A 26,384-nucleotide genomic window follows, 5' to 3' on the forward strand; every position below is an offset into this window, starting at 1 on the left:
AAAAAAAAAAAAAAAAAAAAGTTGTAAGGTTTCATTTTTTAAAATCTGGATCTCTGAACCATCTGCTGTTCATTCAGATGTTTGGTGTGAGGTATGAATCCACTTTTATCTTTTTTCCAAATGGAATGAAATGGTTCCAGCATTGCTTATTAAGAAGTCTTATTGGCTGGGCGCAGTAGCTCACACCCTGTAATCCCAGCACTTTGGGAGGCCAAGGCGGGCAGATCACCTGAGGTCCGGAGTTCGAGACCAACCTGACCAAAATGGAGAAATCCTATATCTACTAAAAATACAAAATTACCCGGGCATGGTGGCACATGCCTGTAATCCCAGCTATGGGAGGGAGGCTGAGGAAGAAGAATGGCTTGAGCCCAGGAGGCAGAGGTTGCAGTGAGCCGAGATTGTGCCATTGCACTCCAGCTGGGGCAGCAATAGTGAAAATCTGTCTCAAAAAACAAAAACAAACAAACAAAAAAAGAAATTTTATCACATTCCAGTGATCTGAGATGCCACTTTGGCCATGCATCAAATCTCCATATGTACTTGGATACATTGCTGGACTCTCTATCATGTTCCATTGGTCTGTCTGGCTATTTGTTTCCAACTACACCATTTTAATTACAGAGGCTTTAAAATATTAAAAAAAAAAAATTTAGAGACAGGGTCTCACTCCGTCCCCCAGGCTGGAGTGCAGTGGTGTGATCATGGCTCACTGCAGCCTCAGATTCCTGGGCTTAAGCAAGCCTTCCACCTCAGCTTCTGGAATAGCTGAGATTATGGGTGCACACCACCACACTTAGCTAACTTTTAATTTTTTATTTTTGTAGAGGTGGAGTCTTGCTATGTTGCTCAGGCTGGTGTGAAACTCCTGGGTTCAAGCAATCCTCCCATCACAGCCTCTCAAAGTGCTGGGATTACAGGCATAAGCCACTGTGCCCTGCCAATTCCAGAAGCTTTATGGCATGTTTTAATGTCTGGTAGGACTTACCTCCACCCCACTGCCCTTTAAAAAACTAAAAACACATTCTGGCTATTTTTTTTTCCTTTTCTTCTTCTTTTTTTTTTTTTCTTTTTAATCCAGCTCAAAATATCAATTTCTGATGATTTTTGATTGTTTATTATTTCATATCAACTCCAGAATCAACTTCACTCCAGAAAACAACAATAAAAAACACACCTACCCTCAGTATTTTCATGACGATCATGTTAAAGGGATATATTTACGTGGGACCAACTGGATCTGTTTGTGGTATTGAGTCATCCTACCCAAGAACAAGGCGTGTTTTTCTTCTCATGTTTAGAACACACACCTTCACTGCACACAGAAGGAGGCTTTCTCTGGGACACAGGCCCTCCTATGGGTTGAAGTGTTCTCTCCCAAAAAAACCCATGTTGAAATCCTAATCCCCAGCACCTTGATCTCAGACTTCCAGCCCCCAGAACCATGAGTCGATACATTTTTATTTAAGCCTTTCGGTCTGTGGCACTTTGTTACGGAAGCCCTGGCAAATTAATTTAGGACGTGGAGGATCTCCTAGGGAAGAGCTGAGCAGCCCAGCCACAGCTCGAGGATATCTAGAAACATGTGTGTGCCCTCCTGTCCCTGATCCCGGCAGGCTCACCCAGGCCTGTTTCTTGCCTGCCATGAAGTTAGGTGACTGGACCAATGAATGCATCACAGTGCTGGAGGTGTGACTTCACTCTCAATGGGTGGCCAAACCCACTGAGGTCAAGGCCAGTGAATGAATCATTTGTCCAATTCGGCTCAGTGAGTCAGGCAGGGCCAGGCAGAAAGCCTGAGTTTGGGGCATATTTCCTTTTTTCTTTTCTTTGGAATCTAGAAGCAGGCCCCTATAAGTTATTATTTCAAGAAACAAACAGTGAAATTGTGTAGCATGCCACCTTCATATCATGCCTGCTATGTGCTGTGGAGAGATAAGAACAAAAAAGTTAAAAAGCAGAGAGAGACACAGCCCTCGCTATGCATCTTTGGACAAGTTAGTTAACTTCTCTGTTCCTCAGTTCCCCCATCTCTTCACATGGAGGTAGTAAGGGTACCCATTTCACAGGGTTAATGTCATGATCATACCAGGAAATGAATATAAAGCACCTAGCAAAGTTCTGTGGCTCAGCAAAGATTGGCAATTATTTTTAATAAGACCTGCCCCCAAATTACTTACCCACAAAGGCAAAATTGGGATGAGCAATTTCTGCGTCTTCAGCTACGATTCTGAACATAGTACCAATAACTTTTCCTCCTCCTTTTCCCAGAGAAGAGTTTGGAATAGACAACTGTGATCTCATTTGCTCCCATCGACATTAGTGTTTTCTAATTATGAAAATGAAATTATGTCTCAATTCATGTTCTGCTAAAAAAAAAAGAAACAACAGAAAGCTGTCACTTCTCACCGCAGTGTCAGTTCCCCCAGTGGTGGGGCGTGGCTTGGGGCCGTTGCTGGCAGGCTGTATCCTTGGTTCAGGGATGAGGCTTGTGTGAGTCATGGAGGCCCCGCTGCTCCTGGTCCCTTGCCTGGGCTCCCAGGCTCATCTTCATTTGTTTGTCCAACAAGCCTGGCTTTGAGATTTGTACTGGGGACCAAGAAAGACAAGAATCCATACCCTTGCTTTCTAGCTAGTGGGAGAGAGAGAAATGGTCATTGATGGGGACTGTCCCCCACAGTGAATCACAAAGTGGTCTTTAGGGGTTATTACTATTCTTATTTTATAGGGAGCGGAGGCTTCCAGGGGGAAGAGGTAGGTAACTGAGGCTCACCTCTCAGAGGCACTTCCTCCAGGTATTTCTAGCCTACATCAGCCTTTACATTTCTGAGTAGAGGTCCCCTCCTCTGCACATCTTCCCTGGGCTACCCAGTTTCTGTCCTGACACTTAACAAGTCTGTCCCACCACTAGGATGGCTGTTGACTGAATGACTGTAGCACTTTAATTCTTTTCCATCTTAAACCTTTTATACTTTACTGCATCTACTGGCTCTAAGATGTTACCAGCTCTGAGGCCCTTTGGCTAATTTATGCACCATTAAGAAAGGAAATGCTGCCGATTAATGATGACATACCTCTGACTGTTGCACTCTGAGAGATGCTAAAATATGAAAACTGTGCCTTGGACACAATGAATTACACGATGAAAGCAATCACTGCTTTTAAAAACATCCGAGGGGAAGATTTTTATAAATATCTACGTAATAATGATAACAAAGTTTTCTAAACACTTACTCTGTGCCAGGCATTGTTCTAAAGTACTTTTCATCCATGAGCTCATATCAGCAGTTGGCAAACTTTTCCTGTAAAGAGACAAGGGTAAATATTTGAGGCTCTGCGACCCATACAGTCTCTGTCACAAGTATACACCTCCAATTGTAGTGTGAAAGAAAGGAATGGGTGTGGCTGTGTTACAATACAACTTTATGGACACGGAAGTTTGAATTTTATATGACATTCACATGTCATAAAACATGATTCTTCTTTTGATTTTTTCCCCCCAACCATTGAAAATGTAAAAACCAGTCTTAGTTTGTGGGTTGTACAAAAAGAGGTAGCAAGCCAGATTTGTCTCACAGGCTGTCTCATATACAATCTTCCTATCAGTCCTACAAGATTGATACTATTAACATTCCCACTTTAAAGATGGGAAAACTGAGGCTCACAGAGGTAAAGTAACTTGCCAAAAAAACACACACAGCTAGTGAGTAAGCAAGCTGAGATTCTAATCCAGGCGGTCTAACTCTGTAACTTGGTTTTAACAACATTGTTGTTACCTACATATGGTTGCCTTCTAATCTTATCTTTTATCTCTGGTTACAAAAGTTACACATTTAAAAAGTTCAAACCATTCAGAGTCATAAGGAAGAAAATAAGAGGAACTTCACCCTCAAAAGATAAATACTGTTTAGGGTTTGGACACACAGCTCATACAATGCTGACTACAGTTAGAATGCTCTGAACACTGTGTGACTTTGGACAAATTGCCTAACCTCTCTGGGCCCTTGCCTCTCAAACGTGGGGGTTAGGCAGAATGAAACAGCTCTGTGGGCCCTGCCAGGTCTGAGCGTGGAGATCTGTTTGTAAGAACTGTGCAATGGCAGCTAGTTCTGTCCTAACTGCCTGGGCGTGGAGGGTGAAGTCAGCCCCTTGCTAGGCCCTCAAGGTAGGCCCAAGTGGCCACTGAGTCTCTTTAGCAGGGGCGCTAGGGCCGGAACTGGGAGTCTTAGGAGGCGCCAGGTTCCCTGCAGGGCTGACACCAGGGGCCACTCTGTCCAGCAAGAAGAGCTCCAGGAAGCTGAGAGGCAGAGGCTTCAGGCAGCGCTGCCGGACATGGGAACAGACCCAGGCCCAGCTCCCTCTCTCAAGTCAGACAGGCCCTGGGTTTGATCTGTGTCTGATGATTACCAACTTTGTGACCTTAGGCATGCCTTCTCTCTGAGCCTCCTTCCCTGCGTATAAAATGGGGATAACAAGCACCTCACAGGATCACTGATAGATTCATGGAATGGTACCTGCAATGTACCTAACCCAGAGGTGAGGCTGCATAAACGTCAATGTCCACCCTCCTCTGTTCTGACACTTGTCAACAGTACCCTTTGAAACAATTCTACCATTTCCCAAATTGTGAACCTACTGTGTGCCAGGCACCGCATCAAAGGTAGTAGAGTAGGGAGTACAATGCTGAGAAAAACACAGCCCTTGCCCTCAAGCTGACAAGCTTACAAACTGGAGGGAGTATGACAAAGATCTAGGTGACTTTTACACAATCAGAATATATGAACAATGTCCTCCAGGGCCCGGGAGAGGGAGAACTTGGAGAAACCAGGGGAGTCTTCACTTGGAAAGATTATGGTGGAGCCCAGAGGGGCCCCTGTCTGGCAGGGGGAGGGAAAGGAGTGTGAGCAAAGACGTGGGAGAGGACTAGAACATTTGAAGAACACAGGCTCACAGAGTTTTCCTGGAGCACAAGAGAGTAAGCAAAAAGAGTGGGCGGCTGAGCCATATAGATGGCCAAGGCCCAGTGGGAGTGAGTTTTGGATTTGTTAAGAAATGGGGAGTCAGAAGGATATTGAGGGGAGAAACCTCCATACAGCACAGGGGAGACAGGAAAAAGGCCATGGGTTTTGAAAGAAAGAACATGACTGTGGGACCCTGCTCCCTCTCTTGAGAGCACCCTCTCTGGGTGTCATCCACATCAGGTTCTTTCTCATACATTGTTTTACTTGGTCCTAAATGGATGTTATTCCCAGTTTACAAATGGGGAAATAGAGGCTCAGAAATGGTAAGCTGCCGCCCAAGGTCACAGAGCAGACAGTGAGCGGCGGCCACTTTCTGACTGTCATCAGGGGGAACGCCACTCTTCCCTTTTCCTGTGACCCCAAGACAGATCCAAAGTCACCTTCGAGAGCAGGATTAGGACAGGGATTATGAGCTGGGGCCAACCCTGGCTACCTGAGTCTCCCCACAGTCTCTGGAGGTAACTGTTGCTATTTTCTCTGTCATGGGACGGAGGTGTGGAGCTCAGCCCTGTGGGGGGACTTACTCAAGGCCACACATTAAAGGTGACGAATACAGGCCAGCTTTTTGAGGAGTGCAGAACCCTGATCTCTTCTTCCTGTTACTCCACACTGCCTCCAGGTTTATTCCTAAGCAGGACTAGGTAGAATTGGGAACAGCCAAGGTCAGAAAGACCCAATTCTCTCCCCTGAGTCAACATCCACTGATTTATCTGCTTCCCTCTGGTAGCCAGGCCCACAAGGCCAGCCCCTCACTCCTTCTGTGGTTAGACACCAGATGATGCTGGGCTCTCTTTGGCTCTATCCCCAGTCAGAAGCAGCACCTTCACTGCCTGGACTGGGGGCCTAGGTGGCTACGCCTTTACCACCTGTCTCCAGGCAGGTGACCCACTGACCTGAGCACTGTGTGTTAGTGGGTCTTCAAGAGGAGCTCTCCCTGAGTTGGGACCCTGTCTACTGATGTCTTCCATAAGCCAATGGCTTGCAGTGAACTCCCTGGTTCTGATGCAAGTCTCCAAAAGGCACAGGGCATGATGATATATAAAGAACCATTCTGCTGGGAAGGGGAAACCCTAGAGATACAGTGAATCATAGAGATCAGGAAGGGGTAGGGCCTGGGTTCCCTAAACCCCACATCTCTCACTTGGGCTTTAAACCATCTACAAAGTGGGCCAGTGTAGACCCACTGTACCGATGTGGGCTTGGAGGCTCAGTAGGAGTGGAGACTCACCTAGGACCAACCAGCAGCAAAATGACAGGGTCAGGCCTACTCTCTGTACTCTTTCCAGCAAGGGAGGAGAGAGAAAAGCAGAAGAGGCCAGGAGACACCTGACTCTAGGGCCAGACTGTGCCACTACCACTGTGACATATGTATTAAAAAGTTTTTCTTTTCTTTTCTTTTCTTTTTTTGATATGGAATTTTGCTCTGTAGCCCAGGCTGGAGTGCAGTGACATGATCTCCATTCACTGCAACCTCTTTCTCCCAGCAGCTCCTGAGTAGCTAGGACTACAGGAATGCGCCACAACGCTCTGCTATTTTTTGTATTTTTAGTGGAGACAGGGGTCTCACCATGTTGGCTAAGCTGGTCTCCAACTCCTGACCTCAAATGATCCACCCACCTCGGCCTCCCAAAGTGCTAGGATTACAGGCATGAGCCACCGCGTGAGGCCCTTAAAAATTGTTTTCTTTTTGAAAAATTTCAGCAGGGGAAGGTACAATAAATACTCTCGGTGAAGAAAAAAAATCGAGACAAATCAAGTCGGTATGCAGTGAAAAGTCAGCAGCTGTAACATTCTATGATTCAACGCAAAAAGTATGTTGAGTTCCTTAGCTGAATAAGTAGTATAAACAAATAATTTCTTTTCCTTCTATCTCTCCATACAGAGGGAGTGCTGCTCTTATCTGAGGACCTCTTTGCTGTCCTCGACCAAGGTTCAAATGAAGGTAGAAAACGCCCTTTGAAAAAAGCACTCCATGCCCTGAACTTTTCTAGAAGAATCCAGGCAGAACATTTGCGCAGGCGAAAACACACAAGCTAAGCGAGACAAATGCAGAAGTTGCCTGTGGTGATACAACTCGCACAGCGACGACAGAGGGTGGCCGGCGAAATCCCCTCCCCCAAGAGGGGAGGAAACCGCAGAATGTTCCTGACTCGGCACCCGGGCGGGTGGCGCAATGTTTATGTTTGTGTACCCTAGCGCGTTGCGTCGCTGCAGCAGGCCCCGCTGTCCAGGGGGCCGTCACTGGGACTCAGGGCACCGATATTGCTGTGGGGGGTCTTCCCAAGCGTCGCGATCCAGGTCCTGACAATCCGCCCAGAACAGCCCAGGATTGGATTTTGCTTTCAGCCTGTAACGGCCGCGACGACCGGGAGCGGGGAGAGGAGGGGAGGCTTCCGTTCCGGGTTGGAGCCCCCCCAGCCCCCCGCGTAGTGGGCGCTCACTCGGTATACTGTGTATTTGTGGAATAAAGAAAGGGATGGAGAAGCTCGGTCTTGAGCCAAGGTGACAGAAACGCGTCGGATGGCCCCTGGGGGGCGCCGTCGAGTCGTGTTGCGGGTCACTCCTCACCCCTCCGTACGCCAAACCCCGGAACCCACCGCAGGGCCTTGCGACCCCCACAGGGATTCCAGCCCCCTGACCTGCCTTCTTTGGCTCCAAGTCTTCCGGGGGCCACAACACTAGGAACAGCATTATTTCCCGGCGGGGGTTTGCTGGCTTGCATTTTCATGGCAAACGTAGGTATTTTAAAGCCACCTTAAAGAAAGTCTGGGAAACAGGAAAGCATTGCCCTGAACCTCTCCACCCCGACTCGCTCAGGTCGCTCTTGGTAGGAACGACTTTTCTATCGGCAGAGTTGTTCATTTTTCTATAAACTTCATCTTAGGCGCCTCTTTGCTGCCCCTACCACCCCAGCAGTGTGGTTCTGGGCAAGTCCGTCGCTTCGCCAGGGGAACCTCACTTTCCTCGCCCGTTAGTGATGAGTAAATGAAAGAAAGGGGCACAAGAATATGCAAAAGCGCAGGAAGCCCCTTTCGACTCGGTCGGCGGCCGAGGGGCGCTGGGAAGGGGACTCGGGGAGGGAGGTGTTGGGGGGAGCGGCGATGCCGAGGCAGGTGGCACGTCGCTCCCTCTCCGGGCCGCTCGCATCCTAGAGGTCAGCCTCAGCTGGCAGCGAGCCCTCCACCTCCCCGCTGGGTCCGGAGCGCGGCGCGGACCCGGTCCCAGGGGAAGCGCCAGGAGCAGGCCGGACGGCAGGGCGGGGGCCGGGCCGCGAGCCAGTGCGCGGCAAGCGGACCCAGCTCCGAGGCTGATGACGTCTTCGCCTCTGGCTCGGCGGCGCCGGGCCGGGCAGGGCGGGTGACGTCACCGCCCTATCACGTGATCACCATTCAAACAAACACCCCCTCCCCCTGCGCGCCTGCCCGGTCCGCCCCGCCCCCCGAGAGGCCGCCTATAAAGGCGCTTTCCCACTCCGGCTAGCTGTGAAGGACGTTCGGGCTGTGAGCGCGACACGGGTCGGAGGGGCAGTCGGGGCCGCGAAGAAGCCGAGGAACCTTGAGTCCTGCGTGACGCCCCTCTCTCAGTCCAAAAGCGGCTTTTGGTTCCGCGCAGAGACCTTGGTGGGGGGGAGTCGACCTTTTCCTCGAAAGCCGCCACCCTGCCCTTGGCCCCGAGGACAAAGAGCACCGCAGGGTCTAGCACGCTGGGGGCGCTGAAGCCGGCCATGGTCATGGAAGTGGGCACCCTGGACGCCGGAGGCCTGCGGGCACTGCTGGGGGAGCGCGCGGCGCAGTGCCTGCTGCTGGACTGCCGCTCCTTCTTCGCTTTCAACGCAGGCCACATCGCCGGCTCGGTCAACGTGCGCTTCAGCACCATCGTGCGGCGCCGGGCCAAGGGCGCCATGGGCCTGGAGCACATCGTGCCCAACGCCGAGCTGCGCGGCCGCCTGCTGGCCGGCGCTTACCAAGCCGTGGTGTTGCTGGACGAGCGCAGCGCCGCCTTGGACGGCGCCAAGCGCGACGGCACCCTGGCCCTGGCGGCCGGCGCGCTCTGCCGTGAGGCGCGCGCCGCGAAAGTCTTCTTCCTCAAAGGTACGCCCTCCGGGAAGCTCGGGGCGGGCCGTACACCCCTGAGGTTTTGCCTGGTACCCCTGGCCCTCGGCTCCTGGGGGCCCGCCCCATCTGCAGCGCTTGGGCGTTGGAGTACATTTATCTCTGGAACTTGTCGTTGGCTTTGTTTGGCTCTGGGAACAAAGACTTGCCTGGGCCTTTCCGATGTAAACTTCCAGCCCTTGGTGGGTGGGGGAGTTGTATGAAGGTGCCCAGTCCCGGCGACACTAATGGAAAAAAAAAATGTCTTTGTATTCCCAGGAGGATACGAAGCGTTTTCAGCTTCCTGCCCGGAGCTGTGCAGCAAACAGTCGACCCCCATGGGGCTCAGCCTTCCCCTGAGTACTAGCGTCCCTGACAGCTCGGAATCTGGGTGCAGTTCCTGCAGTACTCCACTCTACGATCAGGTTAGTAGGCGCCCCTGCCACAGGGGAGAAGTAAGAACTGGCAAAAGCATGGAAGAGCAGTGCCAGGGAGAATATAGAAAGTGACCTGCAGCTTTATTTATAACAGAGGGGACACAGGGATATGATTTATTCCACAGTTAAGTTGTCTGATGAAGCCGAGTCTCTAATTGTAGGCTCTACAGAAATGAACTTGCTGGTCCTGCCCAGGCAAATGGGCTTAGACCCCTATTTATTTATCCTCCAGATAAATAACTGAGTTCACCTGGTATCTGGAATTGACTTCTCCAGCAGGAAGTTTTTGTGGGTGTGGGCACTGGCCTTGGCTTTGAGGAAGCTTGACGAATGTTGGATATTTCTGGATTTCAGGGTGGCCCGGTGGAGATCCTGCCCTTTCTGTACCTGGGCAGTGCCTACCATGCTTCCCGCAAGGACATGCTAGATGCCTTGGGCATCACTGCTTTGATCAACGTCTCAGCCAATTGTCCCAACCATTTTGAGGGTCACTACCAGTACAAGAGTATCCCTGTGGAGGACAACCACAAGGCGGACATCAGCTCCTGGTTCAACGAGGCCATTGACTTTATAGGTAAATGGAATGGATGCCTGGGGCTTTTCTGCCTCTCTCTTCTCATTTTAGCCCTTAAACCCATCCTCTGTAGCAAGGACTTGAATGAAGTCTTCTGAGCCTTCTTCCACGCATTCAGTATCTGTCTGGTGTGGGCAACATTCCTACAAAATATGAATTTGATTTGATGTCCCACTTTACAGATTAGCAAACTGGGGGCTCACAAAGTTGAATTGACTGGTCTGAGATCTATCTGCTGAGTGTGAACTCCCAGTCTGGGTTTAAATCCTGTGCCATCCTTTGCATGGCACCCACGTTGCGTTGCTCCATGAGCAGCATCCATGTGATGGCATGTGGTGATAGTGACCATTTCTAGATAAGACACACATGACCTTTCTCAGACACCCTGTACCTGGGCTTGGGGTGGTTCTCCTGAGCTCTCAAGTAACCAGCTGCTCCTTTTGTTTTCCAGACTCCATCAAGAATGCTGGAGGAAGGGTGTTTGTCCACTGCCAGGCAGGTATTTCCCGATCAGCCACCATCTGCCTCGCTTACCTCATGAGGACTAACCGAGTCAAGCTGGACGAGGCCTTTGAGTTTGTGAAGCAGAGGCGAAGCATCATCTCCCCCAACTTCAGCTTCATGGGCCAGCTGCTGCAGTTCGAGTCCCAGGTGCTGGCCCCACACTGCTCAGCAGAGGCTGGGAGCCCTGCCATGGCCGTGCTGGACCGAGGCACCTCCACCACCACCGTCTTCAACTTCCCCGTCTCCATCCCTGTCCACTCCACGAACAGTGCGCTGAGCTACCTGCAGAGCCCCATCACGACCTCTCCCAGCTGCTGAAAGGCCATGGGAGGTGAGGCTCTTCACATCCCACCGGGACTCCAGGCTCCTTCTTGAGAGGAGAAATGCAATAACTCTGGGAGGGGCTCAAGAGGGCTGGTCCTTATTTATTTAATTTCACCCGAGTTCCACTGGGTTCCTAACCAGTCGTCCTGATGACTTAGCGTCAAGACATTTGCTGAACTCAGCATTCGGGACCAATATGTAGTGGGTACATCAAGTCCCTCTGACAAAATGGGGCAGAAGAGAAAGGACTCAGTGTGTGAGCCAATTTCTTTTTGCTTGCCCCGGTTTTTGTAGAATCTCTTCATGCTTGAGATACCTACCAGTATTATCATTCCCAACAACACATATACATATGAGAATATACACCTTATTTATTTTTGTGTAGGTGTCTGCCTTCACAAATGTCATTGTCTACTCCTAGAACCAAATACCTCAATTTTTGTTTTTGAGTACTGTACTCTCTGTAAATATGTCGTGAGCAGGTTTGTTTTCAGCACTGATGGAAAACACCAGTGTTGAGGTTTTTTTTAGTTGCCAACAGTTGTATGTTTGCTGATTATTTATGACCTGAAATAATATATTTCTTCTTCTGAGAAGACATTTTGTTACATAAGGATGACTTTTTTTATACAATGGAATAAATTATGGCATTTCTATTGAAATTTCAATGCTTTTATTTCTTTAGCATCCACATCTAACCCCTCTCCTACTTGTGAACTAGGGAAGAATTCCAACAAGGGCCTGCAGAATGTGTTGAGATCCCATGCCCTGTGGTGGACCTATGATCCCATGAAATGGCTGGGTTGTGAGGAAGATATTTAAATGAGTATTAGGATTGGTCAGTGTGCCCGTCCATGCCCGTTTTAGCAGCTCTGTAACCTACTATGTCACCCAGATGCCAGGGTGTCCCCAGAGCCAAAGCTAGGAAGAAATGGCCAGTTGCCTGGACTGCCTTTTTAATACCCTCCTCAGGTTAATATAAAAAGTCACCTTCCCCTCTGAGCTGTGCTAGGGTCATGATGAGACAAAGGTTTATTGAAATACATGACATAAGTCAGTGTGTGTTACCTGCTCCCCAGAGAAACTCAGCCAGGCCTTTTGCAAATGAGATGCTGAGACCCAGTATAGCTAAGTGGCAGGAATAGGGGAATTGGAATCTACATCTGTTTTGTGGACTTTCACTTGCCCACCTCGTGGCACTCTTTTTGCTTTTAAAAAGGCTTTGTTTTTGTGAAAATAATATATTGAATGGCAAAAAAAAAAAAAAAAATCCAAGCACTATAAGTAAATACAATGTAAAGAAATCACCTGCGGCACCCCCATCCCCAGCCTGACCATTGCTAGCATTGTGGAGGACATTGACACTGGTGTTTCTGCATACAGACATGGTATTTTTGGTAGTTGCCGCCTTTAGGTCATCTGCTCTGATTTCATGATTTTGTTGAAGATAAGCAATTAAACTTAACTGACTTGTTCTGGGATAATATTCTGAATTTGTACTCCCTTTGCCAACCAACTGAAACAGAAAAGATGTAATTGCTACCAACCTGTAATCCAGTCTATAATGTTGCATAAAAAAACAACGAAGCTCTTGGATTACTGCCACCTTAGTGACCCACCCCCACTCTTTGTTTCTGGACAAAGTGCTATAGGAAGCAGAAAAGGAAATATCCCACTCGCCTTATCCAGGAGCACCCTGTGGTGATTCTGGTCCAGCCCCATTGTTTAAGATCTTTATACAGAATCAGTGTCCTTGACGTTGCCCCTCTGGCTCACTGTCTGCCACTTGACTCCCAGGGTCTGAAAGATCTCTGTGTTGTAAGCTCTAAGAACTTGGGCTGGCAAGCTCATTTCCTCAGCTGGCTTTCCGATTACAAGTATGTTCATGCCTATCAAAACAAACCGTACCCAATGTTTTTATCAAAGCCTAGAAATTTACTATTGTAAATATCTCTCCGTGGAAATGTACCAGCGACATCAAGTCTGTGACAGATGCCATGGCTGACTTCCCCGTGGGATAGGGCCTTCACTTTCTGCTTGGCAGGCAGCGGCTGAACCAAAATTAATCTCCAGTGTGATCCACGCAGTGGAAAAATACAGCGGCTGCCTAAGGGAGCTGCCAGTGAAAACAAGTCACTCATTTCTCCCAGCTCAAGCCTCTCTGCCTCATACCAGCCCTGAGAGCCAGGGGTGATAACCCCTATCCACATGTACTGGAGTCACTGTGTTCAGACCCTCCAGAAAATGTCGTATTTGGCCTCAGACTGCTTTCCTTGGGAAAGAAAGAATACCTCAGGATGAAAAGAAAGATACTCAAAATCTATTAATGTGTTTGTGTCCCAGGAAGAGATTGAGATAAGACTTTATCATCATTGAATACTGATAATGTGGTAATGATGGTTGTCAGTTTTGGAGTGAGCACTGTGTGCCAGGCACTGCTAAGGTTAAATAACCTTTAACAGCAACACCCATTTTACAAAGGAGGAAACTGAGGCTCACTTGTGAGAAAGACATGGGCCGATGAACGTAAAGTGCCTTGCACACAGTAGACCATGGAGAAATGTGTCCATCCCCTTGCCTCTGTCCTAATGACTTCTGTCAGTTCTCCTGGCTCTGCTTTCCCACCCAGTAAAATGACCAATTTGCACTGGATCTGAGTACTGTTCCTCCCATCTCTCTAATTCTGGAATGTAGAAAATGCATCAATGCATACTTTATGCTTTTCTGTGATTTCCAGACACGCCTTATTTCGTTATAATACCTTCAACCCCTGCCAGCTCCACCGCATCCTCTCTTTTCCTTGGAATTTTGCAAAACATAGCTAATTTGCTTTCGACTTGCAGCCTCTGGCGACTGTTTCCCTCCCTCCCCTGGCCCGTCGGAGGATGACGTCATGGTGTATACACCTTTAAGATTATATAAATCTGTGATCCTACAGTGGCCTCCATCCCCATGGTAACACGGAGGAGTTTCCCTTTTGTGAGGAAAGCTGCATGTCACTTCCTGCTGCTGACAAATCAGTTTAGGAGATTAAAATAAAGGGGGGTGGGGTGCCTCAGAGAAGTGCTAGCTGCAGTGGTTTCTGGTTGCCATACACAGAGGCAAACAATGCCTACGCGGTGCCGCCGCGGTCCCGCCCCGCGCCCGCCGGGTGGATCCGGGTCACCCCCGGCTGTTTTTCTCTGCAGGTTGCTTTCTGGAGAGCAGGTGGGAGGGCTGCCCACCTCTTTTCCGGAGCTCTGTGGGGCGAGCCTGTTTGAGAACAGCCTGTAGGTGCAGACCAGCAGCCCTGCTCCCCTTTTCGAGCCAAGGAGGTGTCTTACGTCGGATGGAGAACAAAGGGTGTGCTCTCTCTGCTAGCGCCACAGTGGACAAAACTGCTCTGCCAAGGAAGATAAGCTTACAGCCACCTTCTCCTTGACTGTGGCTTTTAAAGCTAGGCAGGAGGCCCACACACTCATTCATTCACTCATTCATTCATTCATCCATGTGTTCAACAAATATTGACAAATATAGTTTCAGGGATACCTTGGTGCAAGACAAAATTCCTACTCATAAGTAGCTAAAATGACTTTGCTATTTTAGCTGAACAGCAGAAGTAATTTTACTTTGTCACTTGCCATCTCATGGCACTATATATTGGGGGTGTTATATAAATAAGATAATCATGAAATAAGGCCAAAGGCTATGAAGGCAAGATAAACTAAGACCTGAATGATATAACCCAGTTGCCCATTTGAGAGGTGAACTGGAAAGGGAACACCAAGGCCAGGAGAGCAGCAAAGACCTGAGGTTTGAGGGGGATGTTTGTGGATGTGACTTGGAGTTGGCTAGACCTGCGTTCAAGTCCTCACTCTGCCACCTGTTAGTGGTGTGTAAGTTATCAGACTCTTTAACCTCAGTTTTCCCAATCTGTAATATGGTCCAGTAGTATCGTCCTCTTGTGACTCAGCTGCTCCCCATTCTGTCGCTCAAGCAGCAGGGCCCCTCCCAAATGTCTGGCAAAGGAGAACAAAATAGAAGTAGGCTGCCTTGCCGAAGGGACACCCTGGGCCCACATCATACAACACTCTTCTCTGGGCCATCAGAGCTCTGGGGAAGTGGCCTCTGTTCTGAGCTCATCGAGCCCTGCCCCACTAACCTGGGGCAAGCTGCTTCCCCTTTCTGGGCCTCAGTTCCGGCATGTGTAAGAAGCACCTGCAGTGAACTGCATCTATTCTCCTCTCCCACCTAACTGTCAGTGCTAAATCCCTTCCATTCCCAAGCGTGGGAAGGTCCTGGAAGCCCCAGGTTTCCTGAAGGCTGGTTCAGGAAGACAAAGGCGGGGAGGAAATAGATACTCTCTGGGAAGAGGCAGTGAGGGGTCCTGGACCTTCAGAAGGTGGGTTGGTGTAATGGAGATGTGACTGGTTCTTGCAGGGATGGGTTCCCCTACAAGGGCCTGTGGGGGCATCACATACTTCTGACCCCTGGGGCCTCCTTCCCTCCCAGCCTGGACAGCCCTCTGTAGTGGAGCCCACTACAAAGATGGGATTGAAAAGTTCCACCAAGATCGACGCCAATCATTCACTCATTCAATAAACATGCTTTAAGTATCCATGGTTTGTAAAACACTCAGTAAGTGTGAAAATAATACCACCAGGCCGGGCGCGGTGGCTCATACCTGTAATCCCAGCACTTTGGGAGGCTAAGGTGGGTGGATTACCTGAGATCAGGAGTTCGAGACCAGTCTGACCAACATGGTGAAACCCTGTCTCTAAAAAAAAATTAAAAAATAAATAAAAAGAAAGAAAGAAAGAAAATAATACCACCAAAGGAAATTCCGAGATTCTGTTCTAAATACCTGAGACAAAACTGATAGGTCCAACTAGTGTCTGTATGACTTTGGGCAGATAATTTCTCCTCTCAAACCCTTAGTTTTCACATCTCTAAAAAGGGAATGAAACTATTGCTTCATGGCCGGGCACAGTGGCTCACGCCTGTAATTCCAGCACTTTGAGATGCCAAGGAGGGCAAATCACCTGAGGTCAGGAGTTCGAGACCAGCCCGACCAACATGGTGGAACCCTGTCTCTACTAGAAATACAAAATTAGCCAGGCATGGTGGCGCATGCCTGTAATCCCAGCTACTTGGAAAGCTGAGGCAGGTGAATCACTTAAACCCAGGAAACGGAGGTTGCAGTGAGCCGAGATCGCGCCATTGCACTCCAGCCTGGGCAACAAGAGCAAATCTCCACCTCAAAAAAAACAAGAAAGAAAGAAAGAATTTGCTTCACATGGTAGCTATAAAGATGAAATGAAATAGTATATATAAAATGTTTTGCACAGTACCTGACACATAGTAAACAATAAATGTTAGCAATTTTGTCATGATCATCATCATTATAAGGGAAATGTGAAAAAAAGGAAACAAACCCATATCTCTAGCCTAGACTTCTCCCCTAACTGCAAACTTGCATATCCAATAGCTTCCTTGACATTTCCATGTTTGTCAAATAGGCTCCCAAATTTGGCAATTCCAAAAACAAACTTTTGAGTCACCCAAAACCAGCTCCTTCTGCAATCTTCCCGCCTGTGTTAATAGCAATTTCATTCTTCCATTATTAGTTCAGGTCAAAAACTTTGGAGACATCCTTGACTCCTCCCTTTCTCTCATAAACCATATTTAATTTCATGGCAAATTGAGACAGGTCCATTTTCAAACACATCCATTTCCAAAATATATCACTTCTCATCATTTCCAAAACTACTTCTCTGAGCTAGGCATGGTGACTCATGCCTGTTACCCTAGCACTTAGTAGTGGCAGGAGGATCACTTGATGCCAGGAGTTTGAGAACAAACCTACCTCTCTCGTCCAGTCGCCATCGTGTCTCGCCTACAGTACTTCAGTGGCCTCCAGACTGGCCTCCTTGCCTCAGCACTGCCTCTCTCTGTCCATTCAACCAGCAGACAAAGCTATCCTTTTAGTGTTGCATTTAGGGCATTATCTTCTGAGGACAAGTTCTAGTTTCTGCTTTCCTACAAATAAATGCTTTTATCTTCGTTATTGCAGATTTTTTTTTTTTTGAGACAGAGTCTCCCTCTGTCCCCAGGCTGGAGTGCAGTAGTGTGATCTTGGCTCACTGCAACCTCCACCCCCTCAGGTTCAAGAGATTTTCTTGCCTCAGCCTCCCGAGTAGCTGGGATTATAGGCACCTGCCACCGTGCCCAACTAATTTTTGTGTTTTTAGTAGAGACATGTTGGCTGGGCTGGTCTCGAACTCCTGACCTCAAATGATCCACCTGCCTTGGCCTCCTAAAGTGCTGAGATTATAGGTGTGAGCCACCGTGCCCAGCCTCATTATTGAAGAATTTTTACTGGGTAAAGAATTCAAGTTTTGGCCTTATTTAATCACTTCGAAGATACAGTCCATTGTTTTCTGACTTTTGTTACGTCTGCTGAGATTTCAGCTAACTGCCTTGTTGTCGCTCTGAGGGCGATCTGTCTTTTTTTCTCTGGCTGCTTTAGAAATTTCTCTTTGTTTTTGATTTTTAGCAGTTTCATTTATAATATGCCTGTAGTTTTTTTTCTTTTTCTGTTTATATTGCTTGTGATTCATGGTGTTTTTGAATCTGTGGTTTGATGCCTTTCATTTGCCTTAGATAATTCTCAGTTATTATTTCTCCATTTATATATTTTAGCATATTAAACATAATTATTTTAATGTCTGTAACCAATAACTATATAGATCCTTGCACTTATTTCTATTGTCTATTTTTTCTCTTGATTTTTGATTTTGTTTCATTTTCTCACATTTTTGGTTGATTGTCAGGCATTGTATATGAAAAATTTTAGAGATCATTTGAAGCTTAAGATAATGTTATTTTCCATTAGAGATGGCTTCCTTTGTGGAAGGTGTTTAGGGGTTTTTAGGAATCCCACATCACCTTAATCCAGTTGGAGATTGAGTTGGGTTGAGATGACCTGAAGTTGGACTTTAGAACCTGTTATGACTAGCTCATTCTTAGTCCAAGGGTGTATCCCTTTGAAGTTTCAACTAAAATCTTGGTGGATTTACTAGACTCTCCAGCCTGGATTAATTTTTTTGGGTACTCCCCAAAGCATAGGGTGTACCAGGTTCCCCCTTGGTATGCCGTGAGCTTTAATTTTTGTCCCATTAGACCCATGAGTCTTTTAAAAGCTCTGCTCAACTTCTTAGGCTTTGATCCTTTTATCTCATAACTGGCAGATACCCTTTGGGGAAAAGAGGCCCCAAGTGCTGTGTTCATCCCTCTGACTTTTCCTTTCTTTCCTCTTTTTTTTTTTTTTTTTTTTTTTTTTTTTTTTTTTTTTTTTTTTTTTTTTTTTTTTAGGGAGCCTAGCTCTGTTGCTGTTGCCAGGCTGGAGTGTAGAGGCGCAATCTCGACTCACTGCCACATTTGCCTCCTGGGTTCAAGCGATTCTCCTGCCTCAGCCTCCCAAGTAGCTGGGATTACAGGTGCCTGCCACCACACCCAGCTAATTTTTGTGTTTTTAGTAGAGACGGGGTTTCACCATACTGGCCAGGCTGGTCTCAAACTCCTGACCCTGTGATCCACCTGCCTCGGCCTCCCAAAGTGCTGGGATTACAGGCGTGAGCCACTGAGCCTGGCCCTTTTATTTATTTACTTATTTTTTTAATTTTTTTTTTTGAGGCAGAGTTTCGCTCTTGTCCAGGCTGGTGTGCAATGGCAAGATCTCAGCTCACTGCAACCTCTGACTCTCGGGTTCAAGTGATTCTCCTGCCTCAGCCTCTCACGTAGCTGGGACTGCAGAGGCTGCAAGACCTGATATTTGTCTTGCTGCACATCTCTGACCACATCTTTGCCACTCTTCTCCTTCCCTCATCCCTTCTAGCCAACCCGGCCTCCTTGCTTTATGTTGCATGGGCAAAGTTCACTCCTGCCTTGGGCCCCATGCTCTTCTTTCTGCCTGGACCTGGGCCATCCTGCCCTTAGAACAGTGCCCAACACGCAGGGAGTGCTCAGTGAACGTGATGGATAAGTGAAAGATCTTTGCAGGCTATGGACAATTCCCCGCCCCTCTGGGTGGTCCTGGGCCCAAGCTAGGGGGAAGTGATTCTTTTCTGCTCAGCCAGCCTCTTTCCCTTCCTCATGAAGCAATTTCCCTTGGAGACCTTCCCATAACACACAGTGGTGTGCGGATGAAATAAAGTGTGTGAAAGCACTTTGTAAGCAGGAAGCCTCACGAAGGCCCTGGCTATTCGAGACCCGGCCATCCTGAGGCTCCGCTTCTGGGATCAGGGCTGTGGGTCTAGAAAGACAATGGTGGGGAAATGGGCCTCGGGGACTCCACTCTGAGCCCTGTCCTCCCACCACTTCCCCCATATTTCCTCCCTCCTTTTCTAAGGAGAATTCCCCACGGCATGTGCCTCTAATGAGGAGAAGAGGGCAGTGGGTGATTCACGGGGAAGTCTGTAGGGCTGCTTGGGGCTTGTGACTCACAGCTTCTCCTCTAATAGGAAGATTCGATATCCATGCTGAGTCTCCTGGAAATCTCCTTTGCCAAGGCCTCCGGTGACCGCAGGGGATTCTTCTCGGGACTCCTGCAGAGCTCTCAATAGCCACCTTCCTGGCACTTGTCACTCTGTGTAGTTGTGTGTCTCTTGCCCAATAAATACATATGGAAAGGAAGAAGGAAGACAGACAAGGAGGGAAGGAGGCAAGGGAGTGGGCATTGGCCTCACTCATCTGACTGTGAGCCACCTGAGGGCAAGATCGTGCCTTTTTCATTTCTGTGTCCTCAGGCTCCACTGCGGGGCTAAGCGTATTGTTGAGGAAGTGAATGGCTGAATACGCAAAGAAACACTTTGGGAGTGAGGGACCTCCTTCTAGGATATGACCAGCCAAGGAGAGTCTCCAGGCAGCGGCAGAGTTTGAGGTCTTGCAGTGAATTTTGCTAGGGAGGCTTTGGAAGCCAGTTCTGATGGGGACACATGCTCTAGCCCGGCCCACAGTTCAGTCAGGAAACTAACCATACTGAGCTCTTAGTAGTGCTGGGCCCTGCACCGGACTCTGGGTGTGCAGGGATGGAGGAGACACGGTTTCTGATCTCAAGCTCTCCTGGCATGTGGTGGAGACTGATACATTGGCCCATGATTTTAGCACAGTGGTCTGGGAGCTGTAGGTGAGGTGCGGGCAGAGCAAGGGGGTGGAGAAATGCAGGGAGGAGTGGACAGAGGAGAGAACAATACAGGAAGGCGTCCTGGAAGGGGTGACCCTTGAGCCCTAGAAGGCTGAGCACATAGCACACGAAGGACTCCCATCTCAAGTATTGAAGGATGATCTGAAGCCAATTTATTGTTGTTCCATAGATTTTATAAGGGAATACAGGCCCCGGAACTTGTTCCAGGCCCAACCTACTTCCCTAGAACTGAATTCCCAAGAGCCCTTGTCCTGCTCTTTTACGCAAAAAGGATCAGAGCCCTGTGTCCCCTGTGGTGGGCGTTTCAGAGTGTGGGCACCGTGCTGCTCTGAAGCCAAGGAAATGACCAGCAGGGAAGAAGGACCGGAAAGCCTGGCCGCTGGCCCCAGCTCCCCTCAATGTCATCATCGGATGAGCAGTTTAGGCAGAGGAAGGGTCTGTTGCAGATTTCCCTGGCCACTCTCATTCCTCATGTCCTCATCATCACCAGTGACTAAACTTTCTGAGCCACAGCCAAAGACATCAGGCAGCAGCTTTGTGTTCTAGCCCCAAGTGTAGCATTCCCTTGCTCTGTGACTCTCAGCAAAGTTATATCACCTCTCTGGGCTTCAGATTCTACTTATCTTTTTTGTTTTTTATTTGAGACAGAGTGTCACCCCGGAGTGCAGTGATGCCATCTTGGCTCACTGCAACCTTGGCTTCCCAGGGCTCAAGCAATTCTCCTGCCTCAGCCACTCAAGTAGCTGAGATTATAGGCATGCACCACCACGCCCAGCTAATTTCTGTATTTTTAGTGGACATGGGGTTTCACCATGTTGGCCAGGCTGGTCTCGAACTCCTGATGTCAGCTGATCCACCCACCTTGACCTCCCAAAGTGCTGGGATTACAGGCGTGAGTCACCGTGCCCCGCTAGATTCCTACTTAAAAAACATGAAGTAGATGAACTTGAGAGACTTACCATGAACCTAAAACCTGCGGAGCATACCAAGTGTCCTGTGAAGGTGAGGGGTCTGTGAAGGTGGGAGACTGCCTCATTCCCTAGCCCCAAGTGAGCCATTCGGGCTGTCATTCACACTGACTTTGGACACGGCGTGGCAGAGCCAGGCTGCTCCAACACTCAACATGGCGTGCTGTACTCCGAGCTGCTTCCCTGGTGTGAAGGGCCCTGTAGCCTTAGCAAGGCAAGACCTGGGGTCCCAGTAGGGCCATTGCTCATCCTATTATATACACTACAGGAGACTGGGGGTGACTTTAGCCTCAATGTCTCTGGCCAGAGCTTGTGCCCAATATAGTCCTTATAGCTCAGGGTGAGAGAGGAAAGATACAGGAAGCCTGGGTTATTGAGCACCTATTATGCCTATTTGCTTTATATATGTGACTTATTTAGTGCATCCATCTAGCCTGCTTGGTGGGCTTATTATTATTGCCAAGTTTAGCAAACGACTGATAGAGTTTGGATGTTTTGTTCCCTTCAAATCTCACCTTGAAATGTGACCTCCAGTGTTGGAGGTGGGGACTAGTGGGAGGTGTTTGGGCCATGGGAGTGGGTTCCTCCCTCATGAATGGCTTGGTGCTGTCCTCAGGTAAGGAGTGAGTTCTCTCTCTCTCTCTGTCTCTTCTTTTTTTTTTTTTTTTTGAGACAGAGTCTTGCTCTGTCACCCAGGCTGGAGAGCGCGCAGTGGCGTGATCTCAGCTCACTGCAATCTCTGCCTCCTGGGTTCATGTGATTCTTCTGCCTCAGCCTCCTGAGTAGCTGGGATTACAGGCACCTGCCACCATGCTGGGCCAATTTTTGTATTTTTAGTAGAAATGAGGTTTCACTCTGTTGGCCAGGCTGGTCTTGCACTCCTGACCGCAGGTGATCCACCTGGTTTGGCCACCCAAAGTCCTGGGATTACAAGCATGAGCCACTGCACCTGCCAAGATCTGGCTGTTTGAAAGAGCCTGGCCCCTCCTCCCTCTTTCTCTTGTGCCCTCTCGCCATCTGATACACAGGCTCCCTCCTTTACCTTCCGCCATGACTGGAAGCTTCCAGAGGTCTCACCAGAAGCTGAGCAGATGCTGGCACCATGCTGCCTGTACAGCTTGCAGAACCTTGAGCCGAATAAACCTCTTTTCTTCATAAGTTACCCAGTGTCAGGTATCCCTTTATAGCAATGCAAAACAAACGAATACACCATGTCACCTGAAGTAAGTAGCTGAGGCCTGGAGAAGCGGAGGACTCACCCACACCTCAGGCTGAACACAGTGTGTGATCCAAGACTCAGGTCTGGCAGGGTCTTCCACTGCACCAGGCGAGACAAGGGAGCATCCCACCCTCACTCAGGGACCTAACAACCTCTTTAAGGCTGCAGAGGGTAGGAAGGGCCAAGACGGCCACTAAATGAGATGCTCTCACAAGGCCTCCTGGAATGAAGGTTCATGTGTCCTGTGTCCTCAGCACTTGATAGAGCATTCACAGACCATTGTGACAGACCATTGTGACACTGACTATGTAGAGCTGAAAGGCTGGTTGTTTCCCAGGCTCTCGTCTTCCTTAGTGACAGGCTTTTAGCCAGGTATATGTCTCACATAGGCTTTTAGCCAGGTATATGTCTCACATTTCCCAGCCTCTCTTTCGGCCAGGCATAGCTATTTGAATAAGTCAAACCTGATACGTGTGTAACTCCCAGGGAGTGTCCTTAAAGAGAAGGCTGATACCTTTCTTTCTCCTTTGTCCTCCCTGTGGTTTGGAATACAGAGTGATGGCTGGAGCTGAGGCAGCTATTTTTAGCCATGAAGTGATGTTGGGAATGATGGTAGAGCAGCAAGACCGAAGGAGTCTCCTTCCCTTAGGACTGTTGAGGGGCAATTCTCCATGGCATTCTTTTTATTTTTATTTATTTATTTATTTGAGATGGAATCTCTCTCTGTCACCAGGCTGGAGTACAGTGGCATGATCTTGGCTCACTGCAACCTCTGACTCCCTGTTTCAAGTGATTCTCCTGCCTCAGCATCCTGAGTAGCTTGGATTACAGGCACATGCCACCCTACCCAGCAAACTTTTGTATGTTTAGTAGAGACAGCATCTCACCATGTTGGCCAGGATGATCTTGAACTCCTGACCTCAGGTGATCCACCAGCCTCAGCCTCCCAGAGTGCTGGGATTACAGTCCCGAGGCACTGGTCCGGCCCTCCATGGCATTCTCATACCTCTTGTGACCCCTTTTGTGTGGAACCATCTTTTCTAGGATGTTTGCATGCAAATAGCCTGGGGGAGCAGGAATAGTGTCTCACTCTGGAGCAGACGACAGATTTATTTCCTTACCAGGATTATAAAGATAATGCCTTTCTCCTGGTCGAATGTTGACCAGGTATGTTAGCAGCCTCTTATGCTAATAAGATTAGGAGTTTCCCCGGCTCAGTATACCTCAGCTCTGACACAAGCCCACTGTGTGCACAGTGTCTACCTGGGCCTCCTGCTCCAGCCCCGTGGAACTTAGCGGGCAAGTAAACCACGGCAAAGACGAAGCTTACGCTGCCTACTGTGTTGTGAGTAATGAAGTCCTTTGTCTCTGACCCGAGAGTCCCGTGTCTTCTGCTAGCATCTGTGCAATTGTGGAAAGCTCAGTTGTTAGTTTGCAAGTAGGAAAAAATAGATCTCAGACCCTTCATGTGTCTGACAAGGATTTTATGGAGCAGAGCACTATCATAGCTCTGGTGCAATTTTTAAAGTTTTCCTTTTTCTAACTTCATTGAGATAATATTTATTTTAATAAATTGATCTCATTTAAGTTTACAGTTTAATAAATTCTGACAGGTTTATACAGTTTTATATATTTTTAAACTTCAACAGACGTTAGCAGAGGGTATTGTACCTACCAATACACTGAAGATATGGAACACATCCATCATCAACAATTCCTCTGTGTTCCTTTCCAATCAATCCCTAACCTCCCCACCTCAGCCACCTAGCCAACTTGTGCTTCCTGTCACTCTAGATTCATGTTGCCATTTCTAGAGCTTTCTATAAATGGAATCATAAAGTATTCCTTTATTGTGTCTGGCTAGTTCGCTCAGCACGCTTTTTGCGATTAATCTGTGTTCTTGTATGCATCATTGGTTCTTATTTTTTTTTGAGACGGAGTTTCACTCTGTCGGCCAGGCTGGAGTGCAGTGGTGCCATCTCGGCTTACTGCAGCCTCCACCTCCCGGGTTCAAGTAATTCTCCTGCTTCAGCCTCCTGAGTAGCTGGGATTACAGGTGCCACCACCATGCCAGGAAAATTTTTGTATTTTTAGTAGAGACAGGGTTTCGCCATGTTGGCCAGGCTGGTCTCGAACTCCTGACCTCATGATCTGCCTGTCTCTGCCTCCCACAGTGCTGGGATACTGGCCTGAGCCCAAGGCACCTGGCGGTTCTTTTTTCTTTTTTTTTTTAAACACAATTTAATGGACTCTATTTCTTAGAGCAGTTTTAGGCTCACAGCAAAATTGAGCAGAAGGTGCAGAGACTCCGCCACTATCAACATTCCCCTGCCAGAGTGAGTGGTGCGTTTGTAACAGTCTGTTCACCGACACTGACACATCAGTATCACCCAAAGTCCACAGTTTACATTAGGCTTCACCCTTGGGATTGGACATTCTGTGGGTTTGGACAAACGTGTAATGATAGGTATCCACCATTGTAGTATCATACAGAGGAGTTTCACTGCCTTCGAAATCCTCTGTGCTCTGCCTATTCACCCCTCCCTCACCATAACTCCTGGCAACCACTGATCTTTTCACTGTCTTCATAGTTTTGCCTTTTTCAGAATGTCATATGGTATGTAGCCTTTTCAGAGTGATATCTTTTACTTAGTAATGTGGATTTGAGATTCATCCATGGTTCCTCTATGGCTTTGATAGCTCATTTCTTTTTAACACAGAATAATATTTCATTCTCTGGATGTATTACAGTTTATTCACTTACCTACTGAAGGACATCATGGTTGCATCCAAGTTTTGGCACCTGTGAATTTGGGTGCCAGTACCATCCATGTGAGGTTTTTGTGTGGAAATGTTTTCAGTTCCTTTGGGTAAGTGCCAAGGCATGCGATTGCTGAGTTGCATGGCAAGAGTATGTTTAGTTTTGTTAGGAGCTGTCAAATTGTCTTCCAAAGTGGCTGTGCCATTTTTCATTTTCACCAGCCATGGGTGAGACTTCCTATTGCCCCACATCCTCTCCAGCACTTGGTGTCATCAGAGTTTTGGATTTTGGCCATTTAACTAGGTGTGTAGTGGTGTCTCATTGCTGCTTTAATTTGAATTTCCCTGATGACAGATGATGCTGAGGATTTTTTCACAGGCTCACTTGCCATCTGTATACCTTCTTTGTGAGGGGTGTAAGGTATCTTTTGTTCATTTTTGAGGGCTGTTTGTTTTCTTACTGTTGAGTGTTAAGAGCTCTAGGTGAGTTTTGGACAACTCTTTTTTTTTTTTTTAAATGGAGTCTCACTCTGTTGCCAGGCTGGAGTGCGGTGGCACGATCTTGGCTCACTGCAACCTCCATCTCCTGGGTTCAAGTGATTCTCCTGCCTCTGCCTTCTGAGTAGCTGGGATTACAGGTGCATGCCACCACACCTAGCTAATTTTTGGTAGAGACAGAGTTTCACCATGTTGGTCAAGCTGGTTTCCAACTCCTGACCTTGTGATCCACTCGCCTGGGCCTCCCAAAGTGCTAGGATTACAGGCCTGAGCCACCGCACCCGGCCGACGACTCTTTATCAGATATATCTTTTGCAAATGTTTTCTTCCAGCCTGTGGCTTGTCTTCTCATTCTCTTAAATCTGGTGGGCTTTTTGTGTGTGTGAGCAACCTGTATTTCTATCTTCCTATGTTGTTTAAGCCATTGTGATGCTGGGCTTTTCTTGGAAATGAACCTAATTCTAATACGTGAAGTCATACTTCTGCTTAGAACCTTCCAGTGGCTTGCCATCACAATTAGGATAAAGCCCAGCTCTTTCTGTGTCCTCCATAGGCCCAGCTAGTCTGGGTCTCTGGCAGAGTGATTAAGAGCAAGGCCTTGAATTTCTATCGGTGTTGCTTCTGATGTCTGTGACCTTGGGCAAGTTATTTCACTTCTCAGTGTCTCAGGCTTCTCATCTGTAAAATGGACTAGTAATAGAATATAGCTCATCAGTTTGTTGAGAGAGCCAAATGAGTTAGTGTAGTAAGCACGGAGTCAGGCACATGGCAAGTCCTCACTATGTATTACTATGACACAGTGTC

The 26,384-nt window shown here is 48.1% G+C and overlaps 1 protein-coding gene and 1 long non-coding RNA gene across 3 annotated transcripts in view; one reads left to right on the forward strand and one right to left on the reverse strand.

Moving 5' to 3' along the window:
• LOC108317310 overlaps window positions 1-15,142 on the reverse strand; it is a 19,747-nt gene extending 4,605 nt beyond the window's left edge. Inside the window, exons 1-3 of one of the 2 annotated variants that reach the window (XR_005203276.1) lie at window positions 14,176-15,142; window positions 3,235-3,302; window positions 1,112-2,632 (exon numbers count right to left, since the gene is read on the reverse strand). This is a non-coding gene — a long non-coding RNA (uncharacterized LOC108317310). Of the gene's footprint in view, window positions 1-1,111; window positions 2,633-3,234; window positions 3,303-14,175 lie in introns of those variants that run through there. The other variant, XR_005203275.1, reaches the window with a different exon arrangement.
• DUSP1 (dual specificity phosphatase 1) lies at window positions 8,452-11,619 on the forward strand. The gene is made up of 4 exons (XM_017547667.2): window positions 8,452-9,112; window positions 9,392-9,537; window positions 9,904-10,123; window positions 10,575-11,619. The coding sequence occupies exons 1-4, from the start codon at window positions 8,746-8,748 to the stop codon at window positions 10,943-10,945; spliced, it is 1,104 nt and encodes a 367-aa protein (XP_017403156.1). The 5' UTR covers window positions 8,452-8,745; the 3' UTR covers window positions 10,946-11,619.
• Window positions 15,143-26,384: the final 11,242 nt, after the last annotated feature.

This window comes from Cebus imitator, unplaced genomic scaffold (assembly GCF_001604975.1).
Source record: "Cebus imitator isolate Cc_AM_T3 unplaced genomic scaffold, Cebus_imitator-1.0 Scaffold200, whole genome shotgun sequence".
NCBI lineage: Eukaryota > Metazoa > Chordata > Mammalia > Primates > Cebidae > Cebus > Cebus imitator.